At 45.1% G+C, this 16,849-nt stretch overlaps 2 protein-coding genes across 3 annotated transcripts; one reads left to right on the top strand and one right to left on the bottom strand.

The window, feature by feature from the left end:
* Nucleotides 1-1,174: 1,174 nt before the first annotated feature.
* On the bottom strand, nucleotides 1,175-4,668 carry ARL4D (ARF like GTPase 4D). The gene is made up of 2 exons (XM_020796027.3): nucleotides 4,535-4,668; nucleotides 1,175-2,280 (listed from the first exon to the last, which is right to left on the bottom strand). Exon 2 carries the CDS (start codon nucleotides 2,205-2,207, stop codon nucleotides 1,614-1,616), a length of 594 nt encoding a protein of 197 aa, XP_020651686.1. The 5' UTR covers nucleotides 2,208-2,280; nucleotides 4,535-4,668; the 3' UTR covers nucleotides 1,175-1,613.
* Nucleotides 4,669-6,107: 1,439 nt separating this feature from the next.
* On the top strand, nucleotides 6,108-16,655 carry LOC144583610 (uncharacterized). Of its 2 annotated transcripts, none has more exons than XM_078377778.1 (4): nucleotides 6,108-6,287; nucleotides 10,248-10,341; nucleotides 14,469-14,545; nucleotides 16,462-16,655. In XM_078377778.1, the coding sequence occupies exons 1-4, from the start codon at nucleotides 6,129-6,131 to the stop codon at nucleotides 16,486-16,488; spliced, it is 357 nt and encodes a 118-aa protein (XP_078233904.1). In that variant the 5' UTR covers nucleotides 6,108-6,128; the 3' UTR covers nucleotides 16,489-16,655. The 2 variants fall into 2 exon arrangements, 1 of the variants encoding a protein (XP_078233904.1); XR_013537510.1 differs by having other exon boundaries at nucleotides 6,147-6,283.
* The last annotated feature ends 194 nt before the right edge of the window (nucleotides 16,656-16,849 follow it).

Here is a 16,849-nt window from a genome sequence, read left to right as displayed (position 1 = left end):
CCATAACTCTTTGGTATTCACTGGCAAAGCAACTATTCGTGCCTTTGTAACATGCAGGGAAGAACTGCAATGTAGAAGCAGAACTGAACACATCTTTAGTGAATATGCTGTACATATGCAGGCTAGGGTAGCAGACCATCTGGAAATATTTTTTAAAAATACATTTGCCAAGCCCCAAACACAGTCCTTTCAGTCTCAAGGCTGAGCCAATGCCAGCATAACAGCTGTGGACAAACATATACAAATTTGTTCTGACCGATGGGAGTTAGACGCAGTAGTGGCTACAATTAGTAGGAGAGCTGGCTAGTTGCCATACTCTCTACGCCCCTCAGCCTAGACATGTGGGGTCTGGAAAAGATAATCTTGTGACAAGACAAGCACAATATGTTTGTCTTGAGAGACAAATTTTACTGTGGAAGCTGTGACAATTCCGAAGATCTCCAAGAATTTCTTGCTGCTTATAATCACATAGTATGATGTTATATGGATGAGTTACTGTATTGATCATATTGTTTGCAACAGTCACCTCTTTTTAAAAGTGAATTTTTTTGCATGTCCAGAGGCTTGCTTTATTATCAAAGGCCAACCTATGGATTGAAAATTAATTTCAGGAGAGGGCCTCCCATAGGCCACTCACCAACACCTCTGTGGGCCAGCTGCTGAAAAAAACTAAAGTCTAAAAATGGCCGGTTATACTCTCAGAAACTTCCAAGAGACACAACTGACCATTTAAAAGGGATCCTCCCCCCCCACACACTTTGGCTTGCAATAGCATTTCTCCCCATTTTGTTTTATAAAAGATGCAAGCATTACTCCCTGAGATTGGGTAAGAGTATAGAAATGGGTTGGGTTCAGCCTCTAGACCCTTGGTAGATGCTAATTTCTTTCCTAGCCTTTAATTGCCCTATGGACAGGGAGCACAGACTGTGCAATAGCCACGCTGGCAATCAATGCTGGGACTTGCAGTTTAACACCTCTGGAACTGACCAGACTGGACAGTTACAGCTCATAGACATGTTTATGGAAAGAGCATCTAAGTCAAAAGAACCTTTTTAGGGAAAGTTACCATCCAGCCCCTTTGTACCATCTTTTGCTTTTTATTAATGAGTCCAAGCAAGCTGAACTGTATCTCTCCCCCAAACCAGCCAACAAAAAGTTACAAAAATGCCTTGCCCAGCTTTGCAGACAGTATATTTAATAAGTTAAGGTTTGTTTCTTTTCGTTTTTTAAAAAAACACACACATACCAAGAGCCGCCCCAAAAGGCCCACCTTCTGGAGACTTTAAAAATATATATACAAAATTGTTTATACAGTATATGTAAACAAATTGAGGCAGGAGTGAGCTGATGATACCAAGAGTCTGTAGCTCAACTTCCAGTTATTTTGAGGATCCCCAGTCTTTGCCATGTTGACATCCTCCTTAGTGTAAGAGGAGGCTGCCTGTATGTAGTCTTACAAGTCCACGGCTTGTTCATTTTCAACAATCCACAAGTCCATTAAATAGGAAACAGAAATCTATGCAGTGTTGCATCTGTGTATTGCTCTGAATCATTGCCTTGGAGTAGTCATTAACTACTTTTGAGGTGCAAAACATCCCAGTTGCTGCCTTTTCTCAATGCTTCTTCTTGCTGCCGCGAAGGAGCTTTTTGCGTTTGAGAATCATTTCATAGAGTTTCTCCAGGCCTTGTTGGAGGCCTAGCCCAGTGACAGCGCTACAACCCTGGATGTGGCTCAAGGTGGAGGCACAGAATTCATGTAAGCCAAGCAGTTTCTCTACCTCAGCTACTGAGAGTGCCTGAGTGACATCCTGTTTATTGGCTAGCACCAACACGGGAACCCCTTGGTTGTCTGAGGAGCGGACAATCCTGTGCAGCTCTACACGAGCCTCCTCCAGACGGTCGACCTCTGCGGAATCGACCACAAACACAACTCCATCTGTACGGCGCATGTAGGACTTCCAGAGAGGGCGCAATTTCTCTTGGCCACCCACATCCCACACTTGGAAAGTGATGGCCCGAGAACCACCCAGTGGCACACGGATCTTCTCCATGTTGAAGCCTTTGGTTGGCGCGCTTTTGACGAACTCCTGGAACTTCAGATGGTATAGGAGAGATGTTTTGCCAGCTGAATCCAGTCCGACAACCACCACATGCACAGCCTGCAAGTGGGGCAGGAAAGGAGGCCCGGGGGCCAGCTGGTTCCCCATTGTTCACTGGAGCGGTGCCAAACCTTGGAGAGTGCTGCTTGCTGGTGTTTCACTGTTCACAGCAGTTGCAAAACTGTGACAATAAGATACAGAGAAATAGGTAAGCTGAACGCAAACATTGTGTCACCCTAGGTAAACAGCTTCCTGCTTAAAGAACTAGCCTTTCCAAGTATTTTAATGAAGCTCAATGGAGGGAAATTTAGGGCAGATAAAAGGAAGCATTTCTTCACAAAGCACACAGTTAAGCCATGGGAAAATAAAAAGCATAGCACATAATAGCAGCTATTATTAACTATTATATAGCAGCTTTAAAAGTGGGATTAGACAAATTCAGGGAACATTAAGAGTATCAATGGTCATTTCTAATTATAGTTGAATATTGCCTCCAGTATCAGAGGCAGTTGCTGGGAAACATGAGTGGCTGGCTGTCCTCATGTTTTGCTTGTGGCTTTCCAGAGCCATCATTACACTGAATTATATGGGCTTTTGATTTGGACCGGCAATCCTACTCTATTGTCCTAGTTCCTGACCACCTGTACCACGGTTTGAATCTTCTTCTGTCTCTAGCATAATTCTAAAGTCAGACATCTCAAAGGCCCCAATGCAAATCTTGTTTTCTCAGCACAAAAGAATGTTCCTTACAGAGAAGATGATGGTGATTCATATGGAAATAAGCCAAGTATGTGCACAGAATATGTTGAAATCCCATCTGGTCAAATAAGACACAAAGTTTTTGAAATGTGTCTTATTTCAAATTTCTCTTGAGCACTTTCCCTTCTGGTTATTTGTTTTAAACCACACTCCATATTCATCCAGAAGTCGTTCACAGACTAAATGATACATTAAAACATTGATACAATATAAAATGAACCAGGCATAAGACTAAAGTAGCACAAGACCAAAATCCGTACAACAAGCAGAAAAGAAAGTAGTTCATGTTCAGAGACCTAACTGTACTACGACAGCAAAGTAGGTTTGCCTAATTTTGCAAATTTAACAGAGACAGATTTCTGTTCACCCTACAGCAGACAAGACTACTGGGTGTACTCAGAGCCAATCTAACTCAGAACACCTTAAGTGATGCATTGAGGCACCCATAAATTTCTCTACCTCTCCAGTGTTTCCCAACTCCATCAACAGTCAACAACAGAATAAATGTTATAATGAGCAAGCATCACGACAGGTAACAAAAGCCATGTGCAGCCAAGGTCATTGTAAAAGACGGCTGAAGGTGAATGTGTGTCTTAGGGAAACAAAAACCTTTTTTAGTATTACTATCAAAAGAACGTACATATACTGAAGGAGAGGCACAAGAGATGCTGCTGGTGCAGAACTGCTGGAGACAAGAGGTTCCAGCACTAAACGTCCACCTCCAAGTCATGCCTTTTGCTAGGAGAGCTGCTGTTTCACTGCTCTTTACTGCAGCTGAGCGGCCATGCCTTAGTTATGAAGGGGAAGAATACCTGCACATCAGTAGAGGACTCCAGTAGAGATCCCTCCTGCATCTGAACCAGATACTGCATACAACAAATTCAATGAGGTATGCTTTGGAGTAGGCATGCAATCTATTGATTTGTACACAGCACGGTCCTGACTCCCCTGGTGCTCAGATCAAACCTCCTCCAGTGGGCTTTTCCCCAAAAGTATATATATATGCGACATAAACGTCAAGGACAGAACATCCTTTGCTCCGAACAGGCTGCAGAAACCTCTTTACAAATCAACAGAACTAGTATCCCGTGTACAGGACAGAGGTTGCAAGTGCTGCATACATAATTGTTGACTCAGGTCACTATCTCTCCTTGCAAAGTGTTTACTCTGCAGAAAGAGACACGAGCGCTCAGGTCTTTCTGGAAATACTCCTCACTAGAACTTAGTGGTTTGGGTATCCGGCTCCGGAGTCAGAGGCCGAGAGTTTGAGTCACCGGTGTGCATCCGAGAAGAGGCAGCCGGTGTGGCTTTGGGCAAGCAAGCTGCCTAGTCCCAGGATGCCTCTTGCAGAAGGGAACGGTAATCCACTTCTGAGCTCTCTCTACCTAGAAAGCCCTGGAAAGGGTCGCAGTCAGTCAGAATCGACTTGACGACACGCAATTAATTAATGAGAAGCACCGCTCTCCGGTGTTAGGAGCTCTCCGTACTTCACCGCGACAGGGAACTCGTATCACTCTGTACATGCTCAGAGATACTTTCGCTCACTCAATTTTCATATTTCTAGGGGAAAGCGTTAGCAATTAAAACAAATGCCGAGCTGAATCCCGAAGCACATTTAGCCCCGAGCGGAGACGTCGAGACAGCCCGACGTGCTTACACACTCCAGAGAGATTTACCTCCATAGAGATGCCAAACGTCGGCTGGTCTACGGCGGGCTGCCTCTTCCCACCACGAAGCATCCCGCCCCCACACAGCCGCTCCGCGCCACCGCTCGACACCCACTGAGCTCAAAAAACGGCAGCGGGAGGGCGCGACGGGAGTCCAGCTCAAAGGCGGAGCTACACCCGCCAGCCAATCGGCGCTCCCCTGACTCAGCGCGAGCGGTTGGGAGGAGCCGCGGGGAGGGCGGCGGGAGAAGCAGGAGTTTTCTGGGTGAGGGCCAATGAAAAGCACGCGAGAGCGACTGCGCATACGCGGCCAAGCGGACAGGAATCCCTCCCATGTATTGGCGGGATTCAGTGCAAGCCCCTCGTTTACAAATGGAAGGGCTTAAAGGGGTTGAAGAAAGGCACGTGCCTTAGAGTGCATCCCCAGAAAGCGCGGCTTAATTTTTTATCCGCAGAATCTGAGTTGGGAAATAATAAATGAGAGCATGCCTCGAAGCACGTGGCGAGTTCTTTTTATTGCATCCATAGCTACTGGATAAATTACGCGTCTCCTCCACGGTAATAATAGTCAGGAGCACCACGAGGCTTCATCCAGGTGTCCCGGGCAGGGTGAAGCCCCGGCGGAGGCCTTTGCGGAAAGAAGGCGACTTAGAAACTTTTGATTTCAGTTTTTCGCCATCGGCTTTGCGTAAATCATTTGAGTTCCGATCCTTTCGTCTTAAAATCTGGAATGCAGGTTTTAAGGCAAACACAATAGCGATCTGTACGGTTCTGAGACGTCTTTGATAGTACTGTACATGCTTAGTTAGAATTTCTGTTTCTCTTGTGGGAACTCACAACCCCGAGTACACACAGGTCCCAGACCTTTCAGTATTATGTAAGGCAATTAAGATGATAGGTCTCTCCCGCCCCCCAATGTGCAAAGTGCCTTAGCTTTCACGTGCGAACTAGCCGAACTACTGATCCCTTGCAAAGGGAGACACTACAGCAAATCAGGTTGGCTTCTGGTGATATTTTCAGTAGTGGCCGGCCATGTTCATCTATTCCAGGCTGTATAATCCCCGGAAAGCAAGGCAAAGCAATCCTTGTGTACCACCTTCAAAACGAACAATGTTTTTTTTTTGTATGAGACATTTTATGAGATCATTTTCAAAAACGTAAATTGCATACCTCACCCGCATGGGGTGCGCCACGACCACACTATGCCCGTTTGCGTCTCTTTAAATAATAAATAAATTAAGGATTTAATTTATGCCTGCACCCATGCTGTTGAATAGTCTTCCTTATAAATCTCTGAGATTTTCCGATTACGAAGAACAAGCAGAGTTTAGTAATGGTCGCTTTTTTAGCCTCCAATGCTGGCGGAAGGATTTTGGGAACAATAGTCACCAAAAAAGCAACGCTCACAACTCTGAGAATACAGGAGTTGCCGCAAGGTGTTTTATTTTCTTTCTAGACGAGTTTCCCGCGCTCCCCTTGTCTCCTCTGTCTGGGGAAAAGTAGGTGACAAACCAGTGGCTTTTGCTGCCCTCTGGTGGCCTCGAGTGCCACCCGCCGGAGAGGCCCTCCTGCGTCCTTTCGGGTTGCCGGGCATCACGGCATTATGAGACTCGACGAGCCTCGGCCGACGGCACAGCAGCGGCTCTTAAGTTGCCGCCGAGCCTGTAGGGGCAGGCGGGCGAGCGCCATAATGGCTGCCGCCTACCACTGGGAAGCGCGCCGGAGGCAGCTACTGGTGGAGAAGCGGCTTCGGCTGATGCAGGTGTCCTTGGGCTGAGGAGAATCTAGGGAGGAAAAGGGGGGCTCAGAAGGCAGGGTTGGGATGAGGAGAGGAATAAAATCTGTGGAGGAAGATCACCGAGAGAAAGAGGGGGGAGAGAAAACGGAGGGAAACACCCAAGAAGGACCAGGGAGGAGTAGAAGAAGGGGAGCATCTGTTGAATCTCCGCCTGAGCAAGGGGTCAGGTTAAAAGACTAACAAATGTATGGTGGCATTCACTTTTGTGCTCTGATTCCAGTCCATCAGGGAACCCCGTGAAGTGCCACCTTAAAGCGGCAATGCCTCAAGCTAGAATGCTCCAAAGATTATGGGCTACAACTCCCACCCGTTGCTGGCAATGCTGGGGAGGACCCCGGACTAAGGGGTGTGGAGAAAAACACCTCTTCTCCCCCCCCATCCGCTAAACCTGGCATGCCTCTGTGACTTAGGGTGGAATGTAGAAAATGTGCATACAGTATCTAGGACCTCCTGGGGAGGAACACTAAGTATAGTGCTGAGGGTGGAAATTGTGCTGAGGGTGGAAATTGCCAATCCAAATTGGAAAGGTCGGTGTGCTTGTTTTTTTTTTGCAGGAGAACCTGAAACCAGCTTTTTGGGAAAACAAGTGTTATAAACCTAGTGTTATGGAGAAAACAGTGGCATGCGGTTATCACTGAGCAAAAAAACTCTGAAGAGATGACAGGATGCACATACTGCAGTATGTCAAAAAAGGCATCACATCAAGCTAGAAAAGAGGCTCATACTGCGGTACAGTGGAGCCAGACCTCTTAGGGGTAAAACCCATGGACTTTCTGAGTGGCAGGGACTATGATATTACTTACCACTCCTTAGAGCTTCCTGTTCCCTAAGTTTAGCTGCAGTCTTCATAGCACTGAGAGAAACGGATTTTCCCCAGAAACAGTATACAGTATCTGTTGTAATGCAAAGGATTTAAAGGTGGTTTCCTCTTGAATGAACAGTTAAGAGACATTAACTTTATAAAAGATCTGCTCCTTATTTGTTGTTACAGTCCAGTCCAGCTGCCTGCATTTTTCATTCTCCTAGGAAAAGGGGTCTGGCTATGGGATTGTCGTGATGCTTCCAAATTTACTACTACATCACTGTATTGCTACCTGTGGTTGTAACTGTGGATGACAATACCAGGCCCCAAAACTTATTTAGTGTTGTTTTTCCCTTAGCCAAATTGCATGAATTGATTTTGAGATGGGGAGTGAAATCAGGCTGTTATTCAGAGGAAAGTAGTATGTGGCTTCAATGACAGGGTGCAAAAAGAATTTGTTGTTAAAAGATTTAACAAAACTTGATGGTTAAAAAAAATTTGGGGAGCTGGGAAGTGTGCTTCTGCCCATGTGCCCTTTTTATGAGCTTCTTGAAAGGCATCAGTGTGGGGATACAATGCTATGCTGGATTGCATGGGCTTTTGATCTAACCCGGCACAGCTATTATACAATACGCCCATGTATTAACATAGCTAAATCCTTGGCCACAGACCTCTAGATATGCTTATGACTAGGTTTTAAAAAGGGATGAGAAGATTCATGGATTGTAAAGCAATGATGGCTACTACTGTGGTTCCCTGAAAATAAGGTAGGGTCTTATATTAATTTTTGCTTCAAAAATGCATTAGAGCTTATTTTCAGGGGATGTTTTATTTTTTTTCATGTACAACAATCTACATTTATTCAAATACAGTCATGTCATCTTCTGGTTGCTGCACAATGGTGGAGGGCGGGGTTTCACTTAACTGGGTCTTATTTTTTGGGTAGGGCTTATATTATGAACATCCCGGAAAATCATACTAGGGCTTATTTTCAGGTTAGGTCTTATTTTCAGGGAAACAGGGTAGCTGCAATGGCTGCATATTACTTTCAGTATCGGAGACTATATAGTCCCGAATCCTGGTTATTGGGAAACATGAGCGTCTCAGGGACATCTGGCTGGCTATTATGAGGAACAGAATATTGGCCTAGAAAGGTGCTTGGTTTGATTTAGCTGGGCTGTTCTTACCTTCTTAGCATAACTAGGAAATGTTATGTTACAGAAAATCTCAGCCAGCATGGCTAAAAAAGCTCTAGTTCTTAAGATAACATTTCCTGTGATGGATTCCCAAAGGCTCAGGCCAAAATAAATGCAGTGGTCTTTAAGGTACTACAAAACTTTTCATTGTTCCCGTTGCAGCAGTTTTAACTGAGTGGCTTCTCTGGAAATGGTCCTATTCTAAATGAAGCTGTAGGTTCATCTTTCTAACTAGTTGCACATCTGACTGGCAGTGGCTTTACAGAGCTTCAGGAAGAGTCGGTTGTTTTTGTTGTTCCTGGATGCTTTTAACTGGAGATGGCTCCTCTGGTGGTGCCATGGAAAAATGGAAAGGGTTGCAGTCATACGGTATGCAGAAGGTCCAGGGTTCAATCTGCAGCATATTCTGGTACAGTGATGGTGAACCTTTTTGAGCCCGCGTGCCCAAACTGCAACACAAAATCAACTTATTTATTTCAAAGTGCCAACACTGCAATTAAAACCCAAATGCTGAGGTTTTAGTTTAGAAAAAAAAACAACTGCTTCTGCACTGCAAGTGTTAAATGCTTGTGTTCTTTTTTCTATGGGCGGTATTAACAAAGAAATACTTACCGGTCCTCCAATCCCCTATTGGGCTAGACCGGTAATGGTTGCCATTGCACCCCCTTCGCTGGACCACTGCACCAACAGAGGGGATTGCCAAAATCTGGGATCGGAGGATGGGTAAGTATTTCTCGATAGTGACTTATGGCTCGGGTGCCCACAGTGAGGGCTCTGTGTGCCAGCTGTGGCACATGTGCCATAGGTTCGCCATCGCTGTTCTGGTAGGACTGAGAAAGAACCTTGTTGAGCAGGGTCCAGTCTTCATAGAGCAGCCTTCCCCAAGCTGGTGCCTTCCAGATGTTTTTGATGAATAGTTCCATTGACTATACTGGTGGCAACTAATGGGGGCTGCAGTCCAATAATATCTGGCGGGTACAACGTTGGAAACAGCTGGTGTAGACAATGCACTGCATGTTATCAGCTGCTTTGTTTCTTCATCTGCTGGTCAAAGAGGCTTAAGATAAATTGTGGGTGGGAGCTACCACGTGCCTGGAGGAAAAACAATCAGCCAGAAAAAGATGAGGTGGGAGCAGCACAGGGAAGAGCAAACCAAATATTTGAGGTGCAGAAGACCGAGGAAGAAAAACAATGTCAGAAAAACTGGCAAGAAATATTTAACCGGTCTGTTAGTGATTCTTGCACTCTAAGACAAAGTGCAGACGAGAAGTAGAAGCAGGCTGAGCTACCCTTCAGCACTAAACAATGGTTGGGTGGATGGGGGCAGGAGAATAAGATACTTCCAGAAGATGGAAGTGGAGGAAGAAAGGGAGAAACTTAAAGGGCAGGCCAGGAATTGGTGGAAGTTTCGATTCCCGTGTTGTGGTGGTGGTAGTGAATCTGCTCAAGCTTTTAGTCTGGCTTTCAAAGGAGTTATCCAAACTGCTAAACCTATTTTAGAGATAGTTTGTAACACCTTAGTTAGCTCTGATGAAGTCTGGATTAAAACCTGAACTCACCACCTCTACATTGGAGTTGCTAGACTCTACTGCTAAGAATGGGTGTGAATGAATATGTTGTTGAACAAGACTGTTGTGGGATCAGATGGCATTTACTTGGCTTTCTAATTAGGCTACTTCACAAAATTGGAAATTTAGTCCAGAAGGAACTGGACCAAATTGGGTTTCCTGAGCTCCAATATGCCGCTTGGGTGTGAGGATCACATCAAATGGCCTATCACACCTCCACCCAACCCCAACCGGCCCTATTTAGCTCACACTAGCCTGCTCCAAAATGACCAGTGTAGACAAGCCCCATGTAAAACAGACACTGGCTGGGAAAGGGTAGGTTGATAATTATTGGTGGTTATGTATATTTGGCATGCAGGCAAGAGCAGTCCCTGAAGGAATGGCGGATCCAGATGTTCCAAAGGAAGTGCCTCCCAGCGAGTTGCCCCAGAATCCTCCACCACCACCACCGGGTAAGAGAGCATCTGAAACTAGGAGATTGCCTCAAAGGAGTATTGTGATCAGGTTCTTAATGTTCCCTCATTTTGGTGGGAATAAGAGACGGAGGTGATTTTAAAAATTCAACTGATTCAACTTTATTAACTCCAACATCCAAATTAACTAGATCAAATGAGTCCAAGCAACTTAGTTCTGGTAAAGTTTTGTAATTTATAACTTAAGTCCCAGGAGTTGACACTTCACTCCTCACGTTGGGGCTGGACCAAACCACTCTCGGTCCGTCATTCTTCTCAGAGGGGTATTCCTGACCGTGCAAACTGTCCCACAACAGGGGTGTCTCGCCAAGTCCCCTTCTAGAGGCAGAACGTTGTAAGAGGGACTGGGAGGAATCACTCTCCTCCCCCCACCTTGGTCGCGGGGGTAGATCACTACGGTCCATTCTAGGAGAGCATCGCCTGTCTTCTCTGCCTTGTGTGGCTCCGGATCGGGTAGCAATCCCCCTCCAGTCTTTAAATTGGGGAAGTCTTTCAAGAGATTACCGACCTTAGCCAAGGCTTCTTCCTCTCTCTCGGTCTATATAGCACAGTCTCTTGTCTCTCCCTTTTGCTGTTCCGTTTGAATACTGAATTCCCGCATACCATCTCCCTCTTTTATTACCTCCTCCCATACTATCAAATCACGCTCCTCCCTTTTCTCCTCCCCTTGATCTTCTGACAAACACACCTCTATAACTCTTCTTTCTGTCATTTCTTCTTCTCCTATATCTATAAGTATCCCTTCTACGCATCCGTACACTTCCTGCTGCACATTTTGGATGGAGGACGGCTCACTACCACTCTCTCACACACACACAATTATTCAGGGGTACAGATAAGGGATAGTGCTTGCCACCTGCATACAGTTTGAGAATAGGAGCAATGGTTCCTGCACAAGCTCAGGGAAAGGAATGTCCAAGGAAATAAGCAGTTTCTTTCACTAATCACTCAAGCTTTGCTTACAACTGCTGGACAGGGAAACAACACCAGAGAATGCTTTTACAGGGATCCTGAGCAATCTACTCATATAAGTGACTGAATATTTTATTTATTTTATTTATTTATTTAATTTGTATCCCGCTCCCGTTAGTGTCACAGCACTACTCTGGGCGGGTAACAGCTCGTAAAACAGAAATAAAAATAGAAGCATTAAAAACAATTGCAATAACTCTTAAAAAACAACAATCAAGCAGGACTCCCGAAGCAGAAATGGCCCACGCTCCTGCTTCGGATGTTTCCCCTAGGTTGCTTCGCTGAATAGCATCTGCAAACGTAGGTGCACCTGAGAGAACTTCTCATTCCTCCGGTGAAGTCCGTTCTGGGACACCGACTCCGTTATCTTTCTAAATTGGCCAAGCCTTCTCGATGCTTGTAGGCCCGTGGCTGTCTTGGCTCCTGCAGACGAGCGCAGCAAGTCCGACCGGCACACAGGCATGACAGGAACAGAAGGAGAGCCTGGGGTCTGCACGGACATTAACTGACAGGCCCATTGAAAGCACTCTGCGTGTTCTGGTCCTCAGGCTCAGGCTGCTGAGAGTGACCTCGCCTTAGCTGTAAAGCAGATGCGCGATGAAACACAAAGAAGAGGGCCACGGTACTCGGCCCTAAACTGCACTTTCTATTGTCCTCTGTGGGAAAGGAGGAGAGATGGAAGTCCTCATGAATCTCCACTTCAAGACTCTAACCCGAGCTGCGGGAGAGACTAGAGACAGCTTGCCATGTCCCGCTGACTGGATCCGGTTGTTCCTCGAGGTTGCAGGATGGCACAAATGAACGATGAAGCTCTGCATCCATGTGAACGATCTCACTGAAAGAACAACACCTAGCCGCTGGCCCCGACCCAGGTGGCACGGCGTCCAGGGGAGGCCGGGTCTCCCAAGGGCAGGGAGCCAGAACCTAGCCAATATTTTTTGTTTTTTAAAAAATATGCAGCTTTGGAGTTGATTATCTGTAGAGAGCAGAGGAAAGTAATATGTACCCTTCCAGATATTTGTCAGCAACTTCTATTAGCCCGAAACAACATTCTCTGGAATTCTATGTTCCCTAATCCTGATAAAAATGGAGGTTCATCTGTGAAGATGCAGTGGGCCTTTTACTACTCATAGCTACGTATCCACAAGCAATTCATCTCTCATCTCCTAAGGTTCCAGGCAGGCTTGAGGTTCAGTGCCTCGCATTTTAGGAATTAACCCCTCTAAGTAAATGGTGCAGGGCACATTGTATTCTTATTATAAAAACTTAACCGCACAATCCAAAATTGCAGTCTGTATGTGGATTTCAGTTTACCTAGAGTGGTCCAGCCGCCTAGAGTGGTCCGGTGGTCCAGATAGGCGGGGTATAAATGAATGAATGAATGAATGAATGAATGAATGAATGAATGAATGAATGAATGAATAAATAAATAAATAAATAAATAAATAAATATGGAGTAACCATAAGCTTGCTCCACCTTGTAATTAAACTGTTTTCAGTAAATTATATAAGCTAGAATGTGTGTGATAATGATGAGCTCATGGCAAGATAGGGGTGTTGAAAAGCTACTACTTATTTTGTATACCTTTCATGTTTATTCCATATGGGTATAGTGCAAATGTTTGAGAAAAATGCACAACTACTGTACACTTTTTACCTTAGGCAATCTTCAGCAATGTGTTAAAGACTTATAACGTATCATTTAAGATTTTGATAGTTATTCAAACAAATTATAAATTTAGCTCTCAGGATCACACTATGCCTCCTTTTGCTCTGTGCTAACAAATACTTCTCTATGTCCCAGCCCCCATTTTCAAAAAAGCATGGGTTATACAATATTCATGCACGGAAAGTATCTGAATCCTGGGTGTAGGGTATCTCAGCTAGTCGTGTTCTCCAAGAAAGACAAAAGAAGGTCAGATTACAGGGATTCATCACACTGCAATCCCAGGCATTTAATGAGACTTAACCAAACAATTATGTTTAGTTTTGAGCCCTGCCCAAGCTCTAGGACATTTCCATGGGCCAAGCTACTATTTCAACATGTTTCAGGCAAGGGGATGCTGAAGCTTCATCACACCCCTTTAGCCATTTACATATTTGGGAATGGTATCTGGAGTCTCTTCTGAAGCTTGATAAACTTGTAAAACAAAAATGGGGAAAAATCCTTGGAAAATGAGCCCTCTCTATAAATCCTGTTAATTTTCATAGTTAAAGAGTTAAAATACCACAGTGGATGAAATTGTATTTTACACTGGAACTATGCTGTGTTTGTATTTGATATTGGATCAAGGCCTAGACGTTCGGCTCAAAATGAATTGGTTGCTCTTAGTATTCATCAGTAGCACTTAAGTGATGTAATGAGTAACTTTGCCCACTGGTCAGTGGGAATGAAGTGCAACTAATTTAGAGTCACATACCAGGCACATCGGACAAAAATAAAAAATATAAAAACAGAAAGTAAGGAGGATAAAAATATTGTGGCACCTTAAAGGCTAACTACTATATTTTAATATGAGCTTTCATGGACCAAGTCTACTTCCTCAGACTTTGACTTGGATGAAAGCTCACATTAAAACATAGCAGGTAATCTTAAGGTGCCACCACATTTCTCTCTCTCGTTTTTTTATTTTGCCTGATACATTTCCATAGACTAACACGGCTACTTTTTTGAAAATGACCTCTCAGACACAGGTATCCTTGTGTGGAGTGTTCTTAAGGCTTTCACGGTTGGGATCTAATGATTGTTGTGGGTTTTTCGGGCTCTTTGGCCATGTTCTGAAGGTTGTTCTTCCTGACGTTTCGCCAGTCTCTGTGGCCGGCATCTTCAGAGCCCAGAGCACAGAGTGCTGTCCTTGAAGATGCCAGCCACAGAGACTGGCGAAATGTTAGGAAGAACAACCTTCAGAACACGGCCAAAGAGCCTGAAAAACCCACAACAACCGATGAAGCAGAACTTGGAAATGTTACTTTTTTGCCCTTATTGACTCAAGCATTTGAGTATTATTTTAATCCAAAAAAGATTTTTTTTCAAGACTGACCAGTGCTCTGCATTGAAGCCACTTTACAAGTTACATGAATTTCAGCTACGGGTACAGTACTTAGCTTGGCTCTCACGTTTTAACTTCTTGCAGGAATCAAGGAAGATGCCTGTCCATGCCACACGGACCATGTGATGAAACACAGTGGCAAACTGCTGAAAAGATACACTGTAAGTCAGAAGGGAGATGGAAAAGGAACTGTCTTTTCTTGGCTATGACCTCTGAGTGGTTCATTCTGTTCCTGTACCACCTGGGATGGCAGGAAAGTTGTCTTCTCAGCACAAAGTTCTCTCTCTCTCTCCCTCCCTCCCTCGGCCCCTGACCAGTCCATCACAGTTTACATCACAGCCTATAATGAGGGTTAACGTGAGCTGTAGTCTAAAGATGTTATGGGGAAGGATTTGTAAAGTGCAGCCAACCAAAGCAGCCCATGGCCCTTTTCCCATAACCTCTTATTATTACTCTCCTCCCTCCACAGAAAAAAAAACAGGAACAGAAAAGTGAATTGCTACTTCTGGAAGACTCCAGAAGCAGCAATATATCCTTTAAATCAGATGCCCCACCCTCCGCGCATGTGCACAAGTTCCCCCGCCCCCACACATGTGCCTGAGCACTCCCCACCCATGCACAAGCAGGCGGGGCTGCCCCCCATGCACAGACCCCACTCTCCCAACCAGTCCGCTCTTCAGAAAAGGTTGGGGACCACTGCTTTAAATGGGCTGTAGTGCTCCCTGAATGATGTAACACAAACACACACAAGAACATAAGACTTGGTCTAGAGGGGCGGGGTAAAAATCCAATAAACAGACAAACAAAGAAACAAACTTTGTTTTTTCCTAAACAGGAAGTGGACTTTCAGCTACTTCATTTTGTCTTTTGCATTTTGGCAATATTTTGTGGTCTGTGCACATCCTTAGAGGGCCCTGGGGCAGAAACCTGGTGACCACATAGACAAAAAAATGCTCATCCCTGATCTGGAGGGTCATATACTCCCCATCCTCCACTTGTATCTTGTCTGGATGTTGAATATTGCTGCTCTTGTACATTTAGTTTAGCCCACTTCCTCCCTTTTTCAATCTCCAAAGGTCCTCTTTTGAACTGTTCAAGTCCCAACCCAGGAGCAATGCTATCCTCAACATGTCTGTGCTGAACTGGTGCCTGGACCTGATAATGGAGTGGATGAGGGTTAATAAATACTCAGTCCAGACGAGACGGAAGTGCTGTTAGTGGGTGCTTCACCAGACAGGTTGGAGGGCCATTTCCCTGCCCTGAATTGGGTTACACTCCCCCTAAGGGACAGGTTCCGCAGCCTGTGGGTGCTCCGGGACCCCAGTCTAATTCTGGAAGCCCAGGTGGACTCGGTGGCCAGGGGTGCCTTCCTTCAGCTGCGGAAATTATACCTGGATGAGCACTCTCATGACACTTACACACGCACTGGTAACATCTCACATAGATTACTGCAATGCGCTCTAAGTGGGGCTGCCTTTGAAGACGGTCCGGCAACTGCAACTGGTCCAGAATCCAGCTGCGCGCATGGTGAGTGGTGGGGCCACTCAGGGAAACATCAAGCCGATTCTGTTTAAATTACATTGGTTGCCAGTTGCTGCCCGGGCCCAATTCAAAGTGATGGTTTTGACCTTTAAAGCCCTAAACGGCTTGGGCCCTGGATACCTGAAGGACCGCCTCTTTCCATGTGAACCTACCCAGCCCTTTTGAAGGAGCCATCCCTCAAGGAGGTAAGAGGGATGGCTTGTAGACAAAGGGCCTTTTCAGTAGCTGCCCCCAGACTATGGAATGCCCTCCCAATTGAGATTCATCTGGCACTGACGCTGATGACATTTTGGCGCTGGGTCAAATCCTTCCTGTTCCAGAAGGCTTTTAATTGAAATATCAACTGTGGGTCCTAATGGCAATTTTAGAGTATATAATTTAATTGTATTTTAATTATCTTTTTAACTGTATTTTAATTGTTGTAAACCACCGAGAGAACTTTGGGTAGAGTGGTCGGCATATAGGTTAAATAAATAGTCGGTGGGTGAAGTAGTTATGACAACACTGATCACATGGCTTCTCTTTTGTCTTCTAGACTACGGAGTATATACAACAGTGGTAACAGCTGAGACACTGACAGCAGCAAGAAAAGATTGTGTCCTGTATCTCTGAGCCAGGTCAAAATTGTGTTGGTGATTGCAAAGCACTCAGCCAGAGTGAACAATGAAATAATGCTGCCTCTGTGCATGGAAAATCCCAGCTCTAAAATAAAAGTTCTCCAGAACTGCAGATTCAAAGCACTGTTGTTTTTTTTAATCATGTAACTGGGCACAGTGGACTTACAGCTGTCTCATCTCCCTCTTTGGATCCTGGAAACTTCCAGCGTTACAGATCAGCTGTATTCACTTTCAGTGGGGAAAATGCAGCATTCCCAGATTAGTACAGATAAGTACCATCATGATATATGGCTAATAATTTACCCA

The sequence above is a fragment of the Pogona vitticeps genome, chromosome 6, assembly GCF_051106095.1.
Source record: "Pogona vitticeps strain Pit_001003342236 chromosome 6, PviZW2.1, whole genome shotgun sequence".
In the NCBI taxonomy this organism is placed as follows: domain Eukaryota; kingdom Metazoa; phylum Chordata; class Lepidosauria; order Squamata; family Agamidae; genus Pogona; species Pogona vitticeps.
This window is presented reverse-complemented; position numbering and strand designations above follow the sequence as displayed.